The sequence below is a fragment of the Acomys russatus genome, chromosome 6 (genome assembly GCF_903995435.1).
Source record: "Acomys russatus chromosome 6, mAcoRus1.1, whole genome shotgun sequence".
Taxonomy (NCBI): Eukaryota; Metazoa; Chordata; class Mammalia; order Rodentia; family Muridae; genus Acomys; species Acomys russatus.
In genome coordinates this window covers 82,314,224-82,335,899 of record NC_067142.1, presented here as the reverse complement: position 1 = coordinate 82,335,899, position 21,676 = coordinate 82,314,224, and the positions used below count along the sequence as shown (strand labels likewise).

The following is a 21,676-nucleotide window of genomic DNA, read 5'->3' as shown; positions in this document are numbered from 1 at the left end:
TAGCCATTTACTGTGCCTGATTTACACAGTAAACCTCACCAGAGCAAGCATGTATGTATTTGCAGGGACACACCATGCTAGTAGTTCCTTTGCTTCTAGACAATGCTGTGGTCTTCAAAACTGGCATCAGTAGACAAAAGGGGTTTGTGTAGCAATAAAAACCTAAGCCCAAACAAAATCCAAATCCAGGAAGACTTCCAGACACACTTCATGTATCCTGTTTCATCTCTAGCATAATTGCACACACGTGTGAGCCAATCTGGCATGTTTTATACATTAAGGTACCACAGAAACATTTTCTTTCTCCGTCAGTACAGAAAAGCATAAGGGGAAACAGCCTAAGGACTATACCTAATATTTATAATGGAATTTAGCATCATATATAAGGATGTAAAGAAACAGCCATTCCAAAATGACTCTAAGAGGAAAGTATGACTCAAAGACTTCCTGGTTTTCCCTGTCTGAAGCTTGCCTGAGTAAGTACATTTAAGATATTTTTATTTATAGTAAGCCTAAATTTCTATAGGAAATTTCTGGTTCCATTTGGTATGCTTTCCAAAATGTCAGAGGTCCTACTCAGAGCCTGTAAAACTGCACAGTGACTGGACCACCAAGATGTCCCCTGTGGCACAATAATGGTCCTTCCATCTTCTAACTGGACTTAAGGCCAGCTCAACGGGAGGATGGACGATTGTGCTTAGTACTGTAAGCCTAGCCACTGCCCTGGCTGTACGGTCCACAGACCATAGAGGAGAACACACTATTACATTTTATCTACTAACATGATCTCTGACTGTAGTATACACACTTACCCTTATAAGTGCAGTTCTCACCCCTCACCAAAGAATATTGTTTTTGTGACAGATGTATTCTTACAGAACTGGCCAAAACCCAGAAAATCAGTGACTGTGGGAAGCCTAACACCAGTAAGTACACCTTTAACCTAATTCCCACACCAGTGCTCAAGGCAGTTGCTGACGACAGTAGAATGATTCTACAGAACCAGAGAACCAGGATGTCTGCTGTTACATAGCACCCACTAGACGGGACAGGAAAATATGTACCCACAAACTCACAACAATCTGGTTTCCTGAAGAAAATCAGCATAATGACAATACCCACATGACATGAAAACATGGACAGGGGAATTCCCACCAGGCCCTGCTCCTAGATGAAGAACTACAGATTGTCAGTGGCTGCTGAGAGAGAGAGAGAGAGAGAATCCGTATTCCCCAGGGAGGAGTTCCCATTGTCCAATCCCAAAGAGTCAACCCTGCACACATGCAGGATAAACTCAGTAGGTTTACATACATGCACGCACACACACACAAATACATGTTTGTAACAATAATAAGTAAGAAATCTTAAATCTAGGAATAAGAAAAAGGACACTGGAGGAGTTAAAAAGGGAACGGAGTGGTGAGAATTATGTAGATAAAGTGCTCATACATAAAATCCTCAAAAAACAAATTTTTAAAATCTTCAGAAAAGAAAAAATACTAAAAAGTACATATGGATGGCTCTAGTGTGCACATGAGAAGCCTACAGACACTGCTCAGTGACTTAGGGGGGTGTATCTAACAGACTAGGAAGAATTAACAACAACTCATAATTAAAGATGCTAATTTGGATTAGGTCTAATTAATTGAATGATTTATCTTAACCATGATCAAGCTGTGCTTATTATTTTAATCACTACATGAACTAGTTACACATAGTACAAGTAAATATTAAAGTATACATCACAGTATCATTCACAGCCCCTTTTTCTTGCATCCTTGACTCTAAAATCAGAACCATGTGGCTGAAGCTGCTAAATTCATCTGCTTGCTGGACCTAGAACTTGGCCCCCTGTCTCAATTACACCTTTACCAGCTTTCTGTTCTCTGTGCTCTCTATGGCTTGTTTCAGGGCTTAAACTTTTCTTTAATTCCTTTTCACAAGCTGGAAGTTCACCTGCTTGGGGTCTTGCCTGGGGTCACCACTGCCTTTATTCCACTAAAGATCAGTTTATCTCTTTGGGCACAAGGTCTTAGCTCCATTAAACTTCCTAGTGCTCCTTTTCTCCTTAAACTGTACATTCTGTAATTTTACTTGCCTTAGCAAGTAAAAAGGAGTCTATGGGGGCATTCTTATTCAACCTACCACAAGAAGGTTATCTACATTTTCAGAACTGGAGGAAATTCATCGCTGGGAGTAGGCTTTGAGTGTTTGCAGCCTTGCCCTAACACTAGTTCACTCTCTCTGTTCTCTGTGGGTAGATGGAAATGGGATCACAGCAAGCTTTCATGCCTTATCCACCACTATCGACAATCCCTGGGAGCCTTAAGCCAATTTCTCCTGTAAGTTGGTTTTGGTCATGGCATTTGTCACTGCAGCAGAAAGGTGACAAATACCAATGTTGGGCTAACTGTCACTTTCACAGTTAGACTTGCTTCTCACTGAGAATTAATCACGAGAAAAATTGTTCTCCACCCACTCTGGTTGTTATAACAGTCACTTCACAAATAGTTCATGTGCTATTCAGTCCAGATCAAATGTCAACCTGCCCCTCAACTTCCATAGTGGCATAAGGTTGCAGAAAAGGGCTCAGAGAGTCTGAAACAGCTCAAAACAGTCTTCTTCCAAACACTTTGCAGGTAGGTAAGGCACTGAGTGCTGTTAGCATCTTCTATAAACTTTTATATGTCAATAAGACCATGTCAAGCTTTGCTAGAATCAACTTAGAATTATTTGATCATCATAACTTCTCTTACTTTAAGCTCCTCACATCTAATTCATCATTTAAGAAAATTTCCCAAGTATTCTTTTGTCAGCCAATGTTCTTTAAACCTGGTGAATAATTTATATCTAATTAGCATTTTTAATGATGGATAAGTCCTTAATAAAATTCTTTGCAACACACCTTGTTCTCCTCAAGTTCTTCCTCCCTGCATTCAGAGGACAAGGATATAACACAGCTAAAAAGTGCAGAAAGGCTCTACAGTGAGATAAAGATGGTAAAACCTCAAGGACGTGGGAGCAACACAGCAGTCAACCCTCAATGTCTTCCTCATAAGACCCAGTTATTTAGGACATTGTAGAAATGGCTAAGCTAGAGCTTCCACCACACAGATAAAAATAACCACCCTAAAGTACTGTTCCTTGCAAATAACTAGATAGTGACAGCATTCACCAGAGAAACTTTTGGACAAGAAGTATTTATGTTGTCCTAGTGATATAAATTTGTGTTCCCCCCATTTTCCATCAGTCAAGCTATAAGTCCCAAACATTATCAGGTAACTAGGGGTTTTCAGTTTTGTCAATCATTCAAGGAACCCATCATTCTGTGTTTCACTGGTTTCTGACCTTAGCATTTATTATTTCCCATCTTGCATTTCTTAGGGCTTAATTATATTTTTTCTTTAGAACTAGAAAAATCTGTTTTAAACCAGCATTTCCTAATACAAGGGTTTATAACTATAAATTCTCTAAAATTTCCCCTTTCTGCTTTTTTCTACTTTTACTATGTTTTTGCTTATCATTTAGTGAGATATACTTCTGTTTTTGTTTTTATTGGTGGTGGTGGGTTTTTTGTTGTTGTTGTTTTGTTTTGTTTTTACACAACTGGCCCAAACATAGAACTGACCATGGGTACCTATTCCAATGGACATGTCTGTAACAGTACTCACACCTCAGGCTCAGGAAAGTAAGAGGAAGGAGAGAGGAAACAGACAAACCCAGTGTTTAAAAAAAAATACCAGAGGAATGATAGAAAAGACGCAGAGAGCTGACGGAGGAGTGGCTTCCTCATCAAATGCGAGGCAAGCAGAAGTAGTGCCATAGAACCCTGAGTGACGGGAAGCATTAACCATCAACCACAAACTTAAATACACCCCCAAACAAGAAGAAAATTAGGACATCACAAGAAGCGTGGGTATAAGGGTCTTAGCTGTCATCCAGCTTAGCTTGCAAGAATGACTTTAAAAAACAACTCTTCCCAAAAGAGAAACAAAACGAAGATAGAATAGCACTCCTGCACTAACTCTCTGCCTGTTTGTGACACTAAGTGACTGTGTAAGCACACATTGTGAAACGGCGAGGGTGGGGCTGGGGCATTGCAGAAATTACTCAAGACAATTATATTTAAATTGGGATGAATAAAGAACCTAAATGGAAGTAAGACTTCGGCCCTCAGCAGAAGGAGCAAGTGTTCATGTCAGTAGACTGAAAAGTGAGTTGTGTCTACATAAACACCTAGTGCCTCTGAAATGCTCTATAAACAGTATACTCAAATGTTATTTTAAAATTCAAGGAGGGATTATAAAATCTGTTCAAGTTTCACATGGGGCTCTGGAGTCAGAAAGAAAGACAGAAAACAAGCAAAAAAGAAAATCAGCAAATAGACCAGCACCAGTTACTGACCAGACCAGACAATGTAAACCAGCACCCATTACAGCATAAACCAGACAGCATGACAATGGCTCACCTGAAGCGACAGTATAACTAAGAAGCATAGATTTTAAAGCCTAAATAACCAAATAGTGAAAGGCAAAAGAAGGCTGGATTAGAATAAAATATTATATCCACACATGGACGTGTACACCAATAATATCATCAATTTGAGGCAGGAGTCAGGAAGGCCACGAGTCCCAGTGCAGACTATACTATACAAGAAGATGCTTTCTTCACAAATTAAAATTACCAAAAATGCATGACTGAAAAATAAACATGATGCATGTGAAAACCAATCCTCATTCAATACCATGAACCTGTTATTAAGTGCTTGGGGAAACAGGTATTATGCAGTCATACCAATCAAAGAAAGGATGCCTCACTTGTATCAGGCAACACAGACTTGAAAACTAACCAACATCTAGAGGTAAAGAATAGTGTTACTTAACAATAGAAGGATTGCTTGAGCTGAAAACTGTAATAACCCTGATGTACATAGACCTAACAATAGCATCTCTGGATACATGAAGCAAAAGCTGGCTGAGGAGGCATGAAATAAAAAGGAGGCAAATTCACAAATTATGACATACAATCCTTCCTAAATGATATTAACTGGCCAAAAGATAATTACCAAGATTCAGAAGACCTAAACAACAAGAATATGTACGTGTGAGGGGGAAGGATGAATTTGTCATTGGAAAACCACTCTTAAGAATGCCTAAAGAACATCATTAAACAAAAACAAAGTATATGAAAACACATAACACAGAGAACAACAGGAAAATATACATGAATTCCAATTGAAGAGGAAACTTATTCAAAATAAGTGACAGACTAATCTACTGGGAAAGTTTCCAAGACATTATGTTCTCTGACTAGATGGATTCAAAATTGAAATCGGTAATAGAACTGTATTTTCAAATTTATTCAAATAATTGGAAGATATATAACACAATTCTAGACAAATTCAGAGTAAAAGAAAAAGCTTCAAGAGGTTAGTGAGAGGCATAGAGAGAGGAAGGGAGGGAGAGAGACAGAGGGGGAGAGAGAGAGAGAGAGAGAGAGAGAGAGAGAGAGATTGAGAGATATTGAGAGAGAGAAAGAAAACATTAACCAAAGGAGCAGGTAAAACACTTAACTATGCATGGTGCACCTAAAGTAAAGCAGCTTAGAAATTTATTATTATAGCTGGAAAATAAATTAAGTTATACAACTGTAGTGTAGCACAATGTCAAATCTAGTGCTAATATTAGGAAAGAAAACATTCTTGAGACTTTAAATTCCTACTCTAAGAAAATAAAAAGCAACAAATCAACACATGAAATTATACAAAAGGATTAAACAGGGTTTGTTCTAGGCATGTAGAGCTTGTTTAATATTAGAAAACCCATCAGTGTAGTCAACCACAACGACAGGCTAAAAGGAAGTCATGTGACCATAGAGGGAAAAGAGAAGCCTTTGACAAACCCAGCACTCATTCATAGAAGATAGATGCGCACTGATCAACACCAAATCTTTGTTGTTTATGCCTAGGTAGGCTTTACAGTGTTATCTCATCTATCAGCGTTAGGAAATGGGTACATTTTAAAGGTGATAAAATGTGGTAATCATCATTACATCAGGAGTGGGGTTCTTTTGATATTTAGACATTTGAACACATTATATAGTTCAGGATTTTGTACAGTAAACAAACAAAATGGTATTCACAAAACGTATTTGAAATGTGTTAATATTGATGCTTTTTCAAACTAAAACTCAGAAGATAGATTTTATACGTTCAGACGGATTTAAGCTGATGACGATGCAGTGCTACATGAAATAAGCTAATGGAAAGACAAATACCAGATGCTCTCAATCATCCATAAAAGAAACCAACATTGAAATCCTCATATAGCAACAATAAGACCATGGCCCTGACTGCCCTGCACATTCTTGATCTCATCAAACGTCTGAAATGCACATAATGGAATAGAAGGTCCTTGGTACTGGAAGGGCAGGAAGGAAGAGGAACAGGAAGCAAATCCATAATTTGACCAAAATATAGTCAAATACAAAGGATTTTTTTCTAGTTAGCATAGTATGGTTATTATTACTGACATTAGTTTATGATATATTTTAAACCAACTAGCAAATACTGAGATGAATGTGAAAAATAAATAAAAATTTGGTAGAAATGTAAATTAGTAAAACCATTACGGGGATACATAATAGATCTTTCCTCTCTCTCTCTCTCTCTCTCTCTCTCTCTCTCTCTCTCTCTCCCTCCCTCCCTCCCTCCCTCCCACCCCCCTCTCCCTCTCTCTCACACACACACATACACAATCAGCATAGAATTACTACAAAGCCCAGCTATCTCATTTCTGGGTATATTATATGCAAATCAACCTACATGTTCATATAAATGTGATGTTTTGTGTTGATCAAAACTGTTCAATGCCATGAGAAGACGCTATCACTGTAGTAAAGGGAACAGAACTAGAAGACATCACACTATGTGAAACAAGACAGGCACGCGAGTACCACACCGAGAACGGAAATCTGAATATGTCACGGGGTCCCTAGTCCAAGGAGTGGCAGAGGAGTGGGAAACAGCAGGGCTAGGAAATCCAACTGCAGCTAGATAGAAGTGCCATGTTCTAGTAGTCACGGCACAGTGGGATGACTAGACTTCACAATAAACTATCAAGCCATGTGTAAGTAACTAGTAAAAGGCTCAAGTCTGTAAATGCGCAGTAAAGATGAGGAGATGTAAATGTTAACATCCCGATCTGATCTGCACATATTGTATGCATTCATTGAAACACTGCGCTCTAGTTCATAAATACATATAACTATGTTAATTAAATTATTAAGAGACAGAGATGCTAATTACTCCAATTCAATCTTCACCCACTGCATACATGTAGCAAATTATCATGATGCATCCCATAAATACATACGATTAAAATATCAATCAACAAAAACACAGAGAAGCACGCTCTATGCAAGATCTATGCGTCAACGTCTGTGCCGCCCCCAGGTTTTAAGATTTCCTCCCAACATGCATCACTTCAGTATTTATAAAAAGCCTTTCTCTCACATATTTTGATATGGTCTATGTGTGGTCCTGGGGAGTGTGTTTTAAGGAACTTATCCACAGTGGCCAATATTTGTCCACATTTCTCATTCTTGTCTCATTTCTGAACTTGCTCATTAAATCCATTTGTTTTCTGTAAAGTCACTGTAGGAGCATCCCTCAAAAATATTTGTATGGAATACTCTTGCCGAATAACTAGAGCAAGCAAGGAGTTTCCTTCCCAGAACTCATCTGTGAATTACATAGCATGCATGCATTACCAAAACTCTCTCGGTTCCTTCCAGCACACTCAGGCTGGCATGAGCAATTGGCTCTTAGCTTCGGGCTTCTGAGTGTCTCTCCATGGTCCTGCACTTCACTCTCAAGCCCTATGCAAGTCGTAGGGTTTCTGCCTCTTTCTATCCTCCCCAAACCCACATGATAAAAGCAACTGGATACTACACATGCACAAAACAGGTCTAGTGACTTTTCTGCTTTCCAAACATACAATTCAGAGTCATATTATCTTTGGTGGGGTCATGGGAGAATGAAAATTCTATACCCATCACAAATACTTACAGTTTATACATAGATCACTGCAAAGTAAGACTACCTGTGATAGCTTTTTCATTCTTGGAAACATGTCTTTTAAAACTACTTTTCCTTACATAGATATGAAAACTAGTCTTGAAAACAACTCATATGGAAACCTTGAATAATTTAGAATATTGAATATAAGAGAGAAATATCAAAGAAAATAGATGGGGAAATAAAACTATTCAAGTCTGTGTTTAAGCCATAGTTTCTATTCCTTTATGAAGTCATGCATACCATGGGCCCATTTCTGCCCTGGGCAGTGTGCACACTGCGCTGCCTAGTGATGTACATCCGATGGCATCAGTTAGCCCTTTGGGCACAAAACGACTACTCACAAAAGAGTGAAAATCATCCAAGTCTTATTATACTTGGCTTTTAGGCAAAGATGCTATGAATGACAATTCTATTAGGTGAACCGGTTTAAGCAGCACCATCATCTAATGTGAACCATTATAAATTTGACAGAATCACCACAGTGGCATTTTCAAGACTAGACACTGTTTAATAAAAAAAACTAAGTAGACACAGAAAAACACTCTTTTTATTGCAATTTTCAATTTTAGTGCCATACAGAATCAACATAGAGCATGGTATTTGTATATATTTCTTTTTTATTTATATTGTATATTTTATAGCTGTCATTGAGTACTAGCCATTTCCTTGTAGAAATAAGTAGGTAAGTTTGTCTTCAAATATCAGATTCTAAGTTTAAATGTTAATTTATTCATGGCTTTCTGTATGTCTTGATTAGAAGTGTCCCTGTAGAAATTATCTCATTGGTCTTATGTTTTTGCTGTAAAATATTGTCCTGATGACATTAAGACTTATCAAGGTAAACATCACATCACATCATGTGCTGTTCTGCTATGCGCATGAGCTAAACAAGGCTCTTTTGGCTGGGTGTACCACATATTCTATGTATTTTATAATTTTAATAATGACAATGCAGTATAATAAAAATTACTAAATAGGACTAGAATTCATTTATTAAAAATATGAGCTATATATCTAGAGAAACACCCTCCCCCCAAAAATATTTTACTGCTTTAAGTCGCTGAACTAGTTTTCCTTGGCCATTTTTGCAATGTACTTACATCTAAATAACAGTACCTTTCACCATTTTGAGTTTCCATGTATCACTCCCTTCTTTCTTCTGGGTAGAATTTTCTGTTTCTCTCTTCTACATCAACCAAAAGCCTTATAGTATTCAAGAATTAATTGGTATGACCCTTTCTTTAAGCCCCCTTTCCAGTATGCCTGATTTGAACTTACAAATTCCTTGCATTGAGCTCTGTTTCTTTGTTTTCTTATGCTCTTTCAAATTCATCAAGGGGTAAAGAAATAATACATCGGCCCATTTCAGGCCAGTGGAAACATAATAGAATATGAACACGGGAAATGTTGGCTTCTTGTTAGTGCTAATGATTTTTAAAGGTGGAGATTATGGCTGTGAACTGAAAGCCAGCTCATGTTATGTACCAAAAATTTGGATAAACTAGACTTCATGGAACTGTAGTAGGCTCCATCAACATTGCATTCCATTCCTTCCATCAAAAAAGGTTCTAATTATTGTAACTAAATTGTCCTCGTGCATGTACTATTGGCCATTTTCACCTACATAACACCGTTTCCACTGGGCTACCAGGGTCTGCCTTCACACTTGTCTTCAGAATACTTGGTCTCCCTCACTGTTGTCCAGCAGTGTTTAGGAAAATGTAATCTGCCCATGCCACATATTTCTCCCTTCATCCCCCATTCCTCACTGCATCCTTTCCCAGCATATCTGAAGATTCTCACTGAGTGTCCACTGATGTGTAATGTACAGCCTCTACTGACTACCAGTCCTCATTTCACACCATGCTTTGTAGTCTTCCTGCTGCACTCAAGCCACTGGCCCTTGTAAAGTTTAAAATATGCTATATAGTTTCAACCAAAGCCATATTACTTGCATGCCACTATAAAACTGAACCATGCAATGACTAATTACATATAATCAAGTAAGACTTAAGGCAGAACAAAGTTCAGTAGGCATAGTATAATTTCTATTAGCTTTTGAATTGTGTGTGTATGCACGTGCACTCGTGAGCGTGTGTGTGTGTGTGTGTGTGTGTGTGTGTGTGTGTAAATGCATGTGACTTAAGGTAAGTGTGGATGTCAGATGACAACTTATGTGATTTGGTTCTCTCTTTCCTTCATGTGGGTTCTGGGAATCTAGCTTGGACCTTTACACACCGAGCCATCTCTTCATGCCGGACTTGTGCATAGACATATTAAATAGTACTTTACATAAAAATAAACTTGATGTGCATTTAAACCACTTACAGAAATCAGAGATAGATCTGCAAAATATATTGACACTCTCTATGAATGCATAAATATGCAAAACATAATACATGCATACATACATACATTGGAAATATGTAAGAGCATTTACTAACATACCAAAATTATATTTCTGTTACAATTGGATCTTTTCAGTTCCTGTGGAATTTTACTTTTGTTGGTTAAAGAACTTTGAAAAACACCCTTTAGATTTGTATTATGACTTAGTTTTATGGCAATTACTTTATTAAAATATTTTACTTCTACTTATGTGCATGCTGGGAGGGGTGCCCTCTGACATGACAGAAGGCACAGGGTCATCTAAGCTAGAGGAGTCACATGCTGCTGTGTGCTGCCCACTGTGCGTGCTGGGAGTCAAACTCTGGCCCTTGCTAAGAACAGGAAACAATCTTACATCAGAGCCTTTATGGAAATTTGTGGACTTTACTTTAACATCGGATGAATTTAATACTATACATAGGCAGGCTGTGTCTTCAACTCTTCAGCGAGAATAGCCCCAGTCAATGCAGCGCGGTTACAACTGGCATTTGGAACATGAGCATGTAAGATGGCTGACGTGCAGGAACCATAGCTAACAACAGCATTCTAACTTTTGACCTCTTCCAAAAAAAGTCTCAAGTTGTTTGTTTTTACTTTGCTTTGAATAACCCCAACACATTCAAATAACTTAGGTAACAGTCAAATGGCTGAACAGAGATGGCTCTGCCTGAAGAGACAGTGCTTAGTGAGCACGTGCTTACGTGACGGGACATGAGGAGTTGCAGCTGTAATCAATGAGATGTTAGGAGATGTTGGGATGGGGCTGTGGGTCAAGGTAGAACTCCTGTGAACACACCTAGACAGCATTCTATCGCCAATGGCATCTCGATCCATGCATCCCCACCACCCCTCATCATCAGAGGCACTTAACAAGAGCCTTATTAACTGTGCATATGTATAGACACTCCAAGGCCGGGACACTCATTTATCTGGCCTAAGAAATTGTTTCTTGAACTGCATGTCTAGCCCCAGTGATCTAAATAGTTCTGCTCTTTACACACTGAAGACATAAATCAACACAACATACTACACAAACAAGCCAGGGCTCTACAGTCCCTCTCCTCCTCCTATTGATTGCTCATGCTTATTATCAACACTTTCTCCACTCCTCGCATCAAGCTGCCCTTCCTCATACTGTTGTGGCCAGGCTCCTCTGCGGCTCTGTTGGTCAGTGTACCCAGAAGCCTACAAGATGCCATAGCACATTTGCCCCATTGCTGAGAAGTCCCTGAGGGTTCACAATCCTGACATGGAGTCAGTCACAACATGTTTTACTGCAACTCAGTGTGGATTCTGTAGAGACTCTACTGGGCATCACTCAAAGCTATAGGTACCACAACATGTGTGGGATGCTTACCAAGCAAAGACTATGCTCACAGGAGACTCAGGGGTTACTGTCAACTGACAGATAGATAAATGCATACTTCCAAGTAGTGTTGCCTGCCAATCCACAACAAGATACTCAATAATATTCCTCTATATATTCCAGAATTTTAAAAGGCTTATCTCTTTTGTTGTAATTGCAACATAGAAGAATTCAATATAAATATTAATTCCTAAAAGATCTACGAAGACCACCCCTATTCTGCTTAATAAAAACATGAATTGAGTTTCCAAGTCTCAGTACAAAAAACATGGCTTAATAATTTCCTTTATTATTTAATCTGAAATGGCTAATATGTTAAACCCAAAGCAAAACTTAACTCAGCAACCATTTAAGATTGAAGCCCTGATGAATATTAATTTACAAACTTTCCATTTTCTGACAGTTATGATCTCAAAATGCTGGCTTTCAAATAAATGCTGATATATCTATCACTGAAACAATTTTTGATATTTTTGTGTTTAGGATATTAGATCTCTTCTAGTTAGTATGGATGGTACTTCCTGATATCTTTATTGCCCGGGGATTTAATCATTTAAAGTCATTTAAAAATGAGGTCTTTGGGGGGGATTAACATTCTGATTTTTAATTTTTTTTTTACCTTTTTAATTGATCCATTGTATGTGTGCATGTGTATGCCATGGGATGCATTTGGTCGCCAGAAGACAAGTTGCATGTGGTCACTGGCTAACCCTCAGGACACGATTGTGAGGTTATCTGGGGATTGTGAGGTCTCTGTGTGGGGCCTTGGGGACTGAAGTAACATCATCATATTTGGGGACAAGTGACACCTCCATTGCTCAATATTCTACTTTTGCCCATGAGAAGTGGACACTAAGTGAACCCTCTGAACACAGGCTATGGGAACAGAGGGCAGGAAGTGCCACACAAATTCTGGACCCATGGCAGTTCTGCACCCAGGAGAATCCATGAAAAGGCAAAGGGAGCGGTAGTCAGTGAAAATTGACCCAGAGACATGCGGAATCCAGAGGCTCCCTGAACTCGTATGACCTGGCAGCTGCAGGGTAAGCTAGTGACTGAGATGCGCTTGTGTTTCTGAAAACAAACCCATGCAGCTGTGATGGGGAGCCACCTTGAGAAGGCCTTACTATATGTGCCGCTTTGAGAGAAAAGTTCACACAGTTTCCTTTTCTTGGAGCTCATGGCAAGGAGCAGCATGCCATCCCATCTAGCTATTGTGGCACAGTTGGCCCCAAGGGAAACACCACTGAAGGGAGCTCCTTGGAGAACATATTGAGTGATATTTGAAATGATTGGTAGCTTAGGGGCCAGATAAATAGGGTTAGGGGACTAGGCATGACTGCATAGATGCATCCAGTGACAAGGCCACAGAAAGACACTTGAGGATGCTAGGAAGCCCATGGCAGCTATACTCTTTCTATCCAGTGGAGTTTGCCATCCTGCCCCTTTGGGTGGGATTTGGGGGCAGGGCAGGCTGGGATACAGACAAAGAGAAGAGTTAGGTGCCAGTTTGTCTTGGGGGGTTTGTTAAATAGTCTGTCCTGAGTATACACCATCTGAGGAAACTTGTTTTTCTTTTGCTACTGAGCAGGGAAAGAGAGCTATTCCAGTCAGCTCTTATTCCACACTGTCCCCGCTGACTCACTGTAGAGCCACACCAACAAGAGACAGGCTGAGCATCCCTCAGTCTCTGCTCTCTACAGCATGCTTAGCCAGAGAGGACAGCCACGGTCAGGTCAGGACAGGTGAGTATCTGTTTTTGCATGAACAACTATGCCTGCAATAGCATTTAGTCCTTTTGATTTATACACACACACACACACACACACACACACACACACACACACACACACACACATACAAACACTAATTTGTTATTGATGGGTGCATGTGATTTTTTTCTTTTCATTCTCTTATAGACGGTGCTTGGCTGTCATGTTTAATTTTTGAGATTATGATGTAATCACATCGTTTCCAAAGAGTGAAAAGAAAGGCAAGCATTACACTCTTTCTGCCATATGTGAATGTAGAAACAAACAAACCAAAAAATATGTAGTTAGACGACGTGTTAGAAAAAAATGGAAGTTGTTGGGAAGATGGCTCTGTGGATAAATAAGAGAGATTGCTGTGCAAATGTGAGGGTCCAGGTTCAAACCCTGCCTCCTACATTAATAAATTTGACACAGTTTGTGCACCTGGACTGCTGCGCTGTCAGGACTGGAGACATGAGATTTAATAGCCCAAGCTTGCTGGCCAATGGCCAAACTCAGGCTCAATGAGAGATCCTCTCTTGAGGGAAGAAGGTGGAGAGAGTGATGGAGTCAGACATCTGATCTCCTTCTCTGGCTTTCATGGACACCTGCACCCACCCCATATGTGCACACGCATTACATACACACAAGGCTAAAGGTTGAAAGGGCCAAACACAATCAAGGGAAATCGTATGCATACATGGAAGTGTTAGGATGAAGTCCAGGGCTTTGCATAGTTTATGTATAATGACCAAAGGACTCACAAGTCATGAAGCTAATTGTGTTTAGTTTTTTATTGTCAATAAATGAATAAAATATAATTGACAGTGAAAGTGTAAGACCCTAAGAGAAGCTCTGTAGCCTCAGAATGGCCATTCCAACTGTGCTGAAGTTCACTAACATGTACGGATTCGGGAATGGGCAAACACTTAATCAGCTTCATTAATCTAGCTGTGCGGTGTTTCCATTCATGACTTAATTAGAGTCCAGTGATTTTATTTTAAAAACGTAATAGGCACAGTGGCACATGCCTGTAATCTTAGCACTTAGGAAAAGAAGGAGGCAGATTGCAATTTGCAGTCAATCTGGGTGAGAGCTTAATGTTCATGCTACCAGCCAAGACCTTGTCTCAAAAACTCAATTAAAAATTTTAAGTCAGAAAGTAAACAAAGCAAAACAAAAACACAAAAAACCCTGTATAAATCACAAAGGATAACTTGTCCCTTGGCAGAAACAGCTTAAAATATAAACAGCCCCACTATGTCATCAACACTGGAGCCAGCAGTTAAGACCACTTGATGCTTTCTCCGGGGCTCAGGTTTGGTTCCCAGCACTCACATAGTTATTAATAACTCCTGTGACTCCAGCACCAGGAAATCTGATACTCACTTCCGGCCGCCTCTGACACTATACACATGAAAGTGCATTTAACTAAATGCAGGCGAAACATTCATACACATGAAATACCAATAAATTAAAAGTCTTAAACCATCAGTCTGCTACCCTTTAAAGAAGGGAAGATTTCAAAAGCAACTTTCCATAAACTAAGAGATAGATGGCTTCCCTCTGACATGCATGGAAGTGATGCTGCTGACTTAGAGGTCGAATTCCAGGGCAGTATTTCAGGCACCCCTACCACCGCATGGTTGGAACCACAGTTGAGCTTGCCTCTTACAGCTCTCTTATACTACTGCTTGCTAAGGCCTCCTCATTCTCACAAAACAAGCTAAACAAAGGCAACCAGAAAGACTATGTTCATTGTTGCAGACACCAAAATCTGCCAGAAACAAACAAATGTTTTGGCATTGTCTGCAAATTTTCTGAAAGTTTCTAAGTCCTCATTTTAAGAATTAGAGCCCCATTTGTTTGCACCAATCAATTGTCAGAATGGGCATCTTCTAAAAATAAGGCAAGCAGCTCCCTGTCTGTCAATCACTGGACCACCATGAAGTGAGGATCACCAGGATGCAGCCCAGCTGTTTCCACGGGGCCCCACTCTGGGTATCTCTCCTAGTGGCACAGAAACACCAGCCACATTCACTAAGCTCACATCCTAGCCAAGAACCCTGACTAGGTACAATGACTTTCTGAATGCCTTCCTAAAACCAATTCACCAATTCTGGTTATATACGTCTATGGATACACACACACACACACACACATGCACACGCACACACATATACACACACACGCTTGTGCACTATTATGCCAAAGTATGATATTTTCAACAGTTATAATCAGAAAAAAACAAATGTATATATACTATGTTCTCAAATTATTAAGAATGATATTATATTGAAATAATAATTTAAATCAAATTAATAATTCTCAGGACAACCTAAGGAAATCTATTTAGTACCTCATTCGTGGCAATAGCCAGGTAGGTAGTTATGTACGTATATGAATGTATAGATAAACAGTATATACTTGCTATCTTTGTAAATAGACATATATATATATATATATATGTATGTGTGTGTATCACATATACTTGTGTGTATGTATATGCATGTGCATTTAAACTCAAAAATAATTTTCATAAACTATAAGGAGGAATTATGCTGATCCCTGGGTGTGGGTTTATATAGGAGCACTCCTGGGATACAGAGCACAGACTCTGCCTCTGATTTGAAAAGCGAGAGCAGGTTAGACAGTGCTGAGGCACACAAAGCCCAGAAGAAACAAAGGCAGGTCTCTCTCTATTCTAGACACTGAAAATGCCAGACACCTCACAGCTATCTCAGCATCTCACGGCCCCTTAAAATTCCTCCAAACTCTTGGCGACAAGCGCAATGATAATGTAACACCTTCCCAATGCCTCGAGTGCAAAGTTCACTAGTTCTAAGGTCATCGATTTAACACAACAGCCGAGTTTCATTCACATCATCAGACACTATCTGAGAAAGACGGCTGTAGAAACCAGGCAAGGATTTAAATGCTGCCACAACTCATGAGGTCAGTGTTGAACTCCAGAGCAGTTAATATCTAAAAATAAAATGCAGTGACCAAATACAACAGAAAGTCCCTGGACATGTGGTTAGTGCCCATGGCATCATTACTGTTCATCTCCAGGGCTGAGAGTTTTACAGCAGCATAAAGAGGAGAAACTGCTAACGCATCATGCGGTACATAGAAATATCTGTCTTCCTCCACTGTCATTTACATGTACCCAGGATGGAGATACAGCCTCAGCTTTCTCGGGCACGTGCCATTTAAAAGAGAAGACAGGATGACAGATCCCCGTGTTTAACCAAATGTTAAATATTTTTTATTTTACTCACCTGCACACTGAGATGAATCCATTTCTTCATAAGAATTCTCCCCGGTGTCATTACTTTTATTGGAGGCTGCAAACCATTTACTGTGCGATAATAAAACATGGTCTCTTTCTCAGATATTGTAACTTTGAACACAATCTGCCCATCCACTGTCTTTTCCATCACACACCTAAGAAAGCAACCAGAAAAGACGGAAAAAGGTCAGCATCCGAGCAAAATGACAAGTTAAGGCATTGTCCTGTTAAAGTGACCCCAATCACACTCAAAGTGGTGTGCTATGAATAAGTACCTGAATCTTATTACACTCCTAGAAAGCTTTATTCCAACAGAAGTTGTTTTATTTCAGAAAAAACTTGAATTCTTATTTACAATATATCCCTCAGAACCTCAACACCCTTCATTAGCAATTCATGGTGGAAAGTAGAGTAGTTGCATCCTACTGGAAACCTAACATTTAGGCTACTGGCTCATTAGCTCCCTGGCTATTTCTTTTAAAGGAAGTGGTAGGACACACCGCATGGGTATTGTGTTACCAGGGCAAATCTTTCTTACTCTTTTAATGTCAAATGAATTTGGAGTCCATAGAAGGTTCTAAGTTATTAGCCCTGAAGTCAGAACTGCTCTACTTGATTCCTATGATGAAACGGAGAATGAACAACTCCCTGTCTCTCCTTACTTCATCATCTACTGGCCAGAAGCCAAAATCAGAGTGCACAAGATGGCTGCCTACCTCTTCGACGGCCAGCGGTCCAGCTGAGAGACTGGGATGGTGCGATGAGTACGAGATATTAGATGGAAGCCATCTTTACAAGAACAAAACTAAGTAGTGTTTCGATGACAAGAGACAACTCTTAGGAAGCATCCAGGCCTTGTGTTACACTTACTTTACAGACTAGGTTTTACTACACAGCCCAGGCTGGCTTTGATCTTGCAGTCTCTCTCCCAGCTCCCTAAGTGCTGAGGTGACAGGTGTGTGCCCCTATTCCGGCACTGGACTTTCTTTTAAAGGGTCTCTCTTCTCTACTGATCGTCTGGTATGCCTTTCAGAGCCCGGGCTCCTTTCTCACCTCACTGCCCCTGGTCAGGCCAGGCATCTCCACAGGCATCACTGATATGGCCAGTCTTCTCAGCTCAACAATGTGTAAGCAGTCATTATTAGACTTTGCCATGCAGCTAGGAGTAAGAATCCACCCGCCGGAAGACCAATATTCTGAGGGATTGGGACACAGCAAACTTCTTCCTCAAAGGTGATCACATTCGGTCAAGAGCGTCCCGGAGGCGAAGGGGAAATTGTGCCACCCAAGGATGTGAAAGATGTTTCAAAGTTGTCCTTACAGGAGACATTTTAAAAACCTCACTTGACTTCCATCTATTTTTGTCCTGATATGGAAAACAGACTAAGATTGGAGAGTAAGGGTCTCTCTGTTGTTGACACTAATTTACTATCTTTTTTCCTGCATTTGATAAGATATGAAAAAAAAGCATCTTTTAATTTTGGTAAATAATTTTAGATAAAAGCTTTTAAAAATACATAATATATACATATGTATGTATGTCCATAGACACATGCACAATATATACATGCATACATTCTACTAACACAGGCAATTTTTAACCCCTCAGTAGTTGAATGTTTGTGATTTACTGACATGAAAAAGAATCTGACTTTATCCTATGTCTCTGGGCCTTAGTATAAGAGTTTTCCTTTGTTCATTTGTCTTGAGTATAAAATCTACAAGTGAGAATTCAATCATTACACAGGAATGTATTTACCAAATACAGACTTATTTCCCCAAGCTTGCTGAAAATGCTTTTCTTAATATGTTATTGATTATCTCCCTTGCTATTTTGTTTGCTTGTAAACACTCTAGCTTTGGTAGATAATAAATGTGAGACGAAGGCAGGTAGTAAAATATTTAGGAACTGGATTTATTCTGCTCCTGAATACACAATAATTGGATAATCCATGTTTTGTTTGTTTTACTTATCTAGTGCAAACACCCCCAAATTCCCCCAATTCCCGTAGGTATTTTAGCTTCAAGAATAAAAATGACCTTGATACCAGCAATGGGCCCTCCAAACTATAAACCATCCCACCACCCCCATGACTGCCCCTGTGTCTTATCTATACGGAACGGTGCCAATGGAAGAGGTGTCTGGTGCAGAGGTGTCTCTGCAAGCTTGAGAAAAATGTTTTAAGAGCCTGGATGCTGATCACATAACTAGTAACTTGGATTTTCTAGAATTTCCAATAGCAAAACAGCAAAGTCTTTTTAGGGGGAAACAAGAGAAACATGGATAATGGATTGCAATTGTTTTCACTCTGAATTTAAAACAAAAGTGAAATGTGTGAACTTTCACTTGGCAAGTGAGACAGAAACACCTAAGATGTCTATGTCACGTTTGTTTGTTAGATGGCAAGAATTTCCTTGTTTCATAGTGTTGAGATATTCACCCAACAAAGTCCCACCCAAAACATCACAAGGGCAGGTGCCCAACACTACTAGGGGACAAAAGAGGAGGTGAGACTAACTAGAACACATTTTATGCATGGATGAAAATGCCAAAAAAATAATATTAAGCAAATAAAGATTAGTGGAAACCAGAGAGACAGCTCAGAGGTTAAGAGCACTCGCTACTCTTGTAAAAGACCTAAGTTCAGTTCCCAGAACTCATGTTGGGAGCCTTGTCAACACCCACATGACAGCTCCAGGAGTCCCAACGCCCTCTCTGGATTCTATAGACACTGCACAAACACATAAACATACATGCGCATACATACATATAAACATATACATATATAAACATGCACATACACATAAAGCCATATATAGTAAAATGTAAAAAGTAAACTAAGTAAAGACTCATCAAAATGTTGCTTGTTCTGTTTCTAGCCTGGCTTTGTGTTACAGAAGGAAAAGACCGTGGTTACACAGAGGAAAGTTGGCTGTAGGAGAGCTCATTCTTAATCATGTTGAGGACATCCTTGGCAGATTCAACAGCAGGAAGCTCCTGGGAACTTCTCTCGCTTACCTGCTTCCATGCAGTGAAGCCCCAAGGCTGTACCCTGGGGGAGGTGGGGAGGGGATATCTACATGTTCAACTCTATCATTGAACATCTTCCATTCATGACATAAACATTTATTGAGAAAAAGAAAGATATGTGAAACAGTGATATATCTTTAAAAAGCTACCTGTCAGTTAAAAAAAAACAAAACAAAAAAAACAACTTATTTTCTAGTAGGGACACTTTGTATATGTAAAGCCTCAAGCAAGACTTCACACATAACAGTTATTTCTATTACTGGCACCTGTGCCTACAAATGCACTCTGAACTATCTCTAGACTCCAAAGGCTAGGGCCAAGAAATCAGCTAGTCTATGAGAAATAAATGAATAAATAATAAATGAATCAGATATAATTGACATTTATTAATATATAATTTATTGTGTGTTATATTAAATGTTACTGTCATAAATAATATATTGTATGTATACCTGATATATGTTCAGATATGTTACTCTCCAGTGCAACTAATTTCCCCACTTTGGTTTTCATGGTCAACCTCATTTACAACAGATTGAAAACATCTCAGGAAAACAACACTCAGCTGGTAAAGCCAGAAGAGGAAAGACCAACACAGCTGTTGCTCTACCACGCTAGGGCCCTGTAGTTGCAGAGCTCTACCGCTAGCTTAATTTCTAGGTGAGACCTCAGCTTGCAATAATATCCACAACTTGTGCCTTCACAGGGTTCTAGGCCAACTGAAAACCGGAAACATAGCTGCTGTTTGGTACTCACGCCACGCCTTCTCTCTCAGCCTTCAGCCACACGGCTAAGGTAAATTCTGGCGCCAGCCTCGGAGCCCGCAGAGAAGGGCAGTCCTTATGACGTCCGAATATAAAACTCGTGGCGCTGCTGCTGGAGTAAGGGTGGAGATCTCGGTAGTCTGCACGCAGGCAGCTTCGGAGGCCTTCTAGGAGGGCAGTATAGGGAGGAGAAGCTGAGCGGTAGGGGCAGTCCTGGATACACAGCCTCTCGGTGCACACACGGACACTCTCAGCAGCCATCGAGCTGTGACAAAAAGTGCTGGGGCCTGGGAATCCGCACGTGGCATGGGTAGGCACAGTGGATACCTTCTTGAAAGCGCCCACGTTCTCCAGCCTTGGGAAAAGGCCCTGAGAGGCAGCCAACAACACTGAGGCCAAATAGGTAAAGATCAATGTTTTAATGGCCCGACACAGGAAGTCCGGTGAGAGAGCCAGGCAATGCATGATTATAAAATATTAGTCTTCACCCGATGAAGCATTCCTAAATTAATAACCAGGCTTGGGCACCTGAATACTGAGAATGCCCGTCTCACACAGGGAGACCGCAGACACACTTTCACAGGGAAGACAGAGCAAGGATGTCCTTAGGGAGAGCGGAGACATGTGTCGAAGCCGGTGTCTGGTGAGCAAACACACAGGAAACCAAGAGTTCATCCGAAGCATAAAGACCTTGTGCCCCCCCCCCCCCCGTACAAAAACAACGCCAAACTTCTGAAAGTCCATCCTGAACTACATTCATATCGTAGAGTCAAAAGCTACGGTGAAGATCTTGATGTTATTGGGCAATTCAGTCATCGATCTACAGGACAATCGGTTTATGTATTTATATATGATTGTGAATTGTATAGGCTTACAGCTACTTTGAGCCGTTACTCGACCCCAGGGAATTGGCACTGCCCGCTCTAATTACTGCAGTAAAGCATCCTTTAGCGCTTTTCACGAACACCATATGCTGTGACCAGAGCTAACTTGCATATGCCCGA

General features: G+C 40.0%; 1 protein-coding gene across 1 annotated transcript in view; it reads right to left on the bottom strand.

Annotated features, from left to right (window-relative positions):
• The window catches only part of Ush2a (usherin), a 696,795-nt gene extending 675,494 nt beyond the window's left edge, over positions 1-21,301 (bottom strand). The window contains exons 1-2 of the mRNA XM_051148119.1: positions 20,665-21,301; positions 16,867-17,032 (exon numbers count right to left, since the gene is read on the bottom strand). Coding sequence (XP_051004076.1) covers positions 16,867-17,032; positions 20,665-21,137 — 639 coding nt within the window. The 5' untranslated portion in view covers positions 21,138-21,301. The remainder of the gene's footprint in view (positions 1-16,866; positions 17,033-20,664) is intronic.
• Between the last annotated feature and the right edge of the window lie 375 nt (positions 21,302-21,676).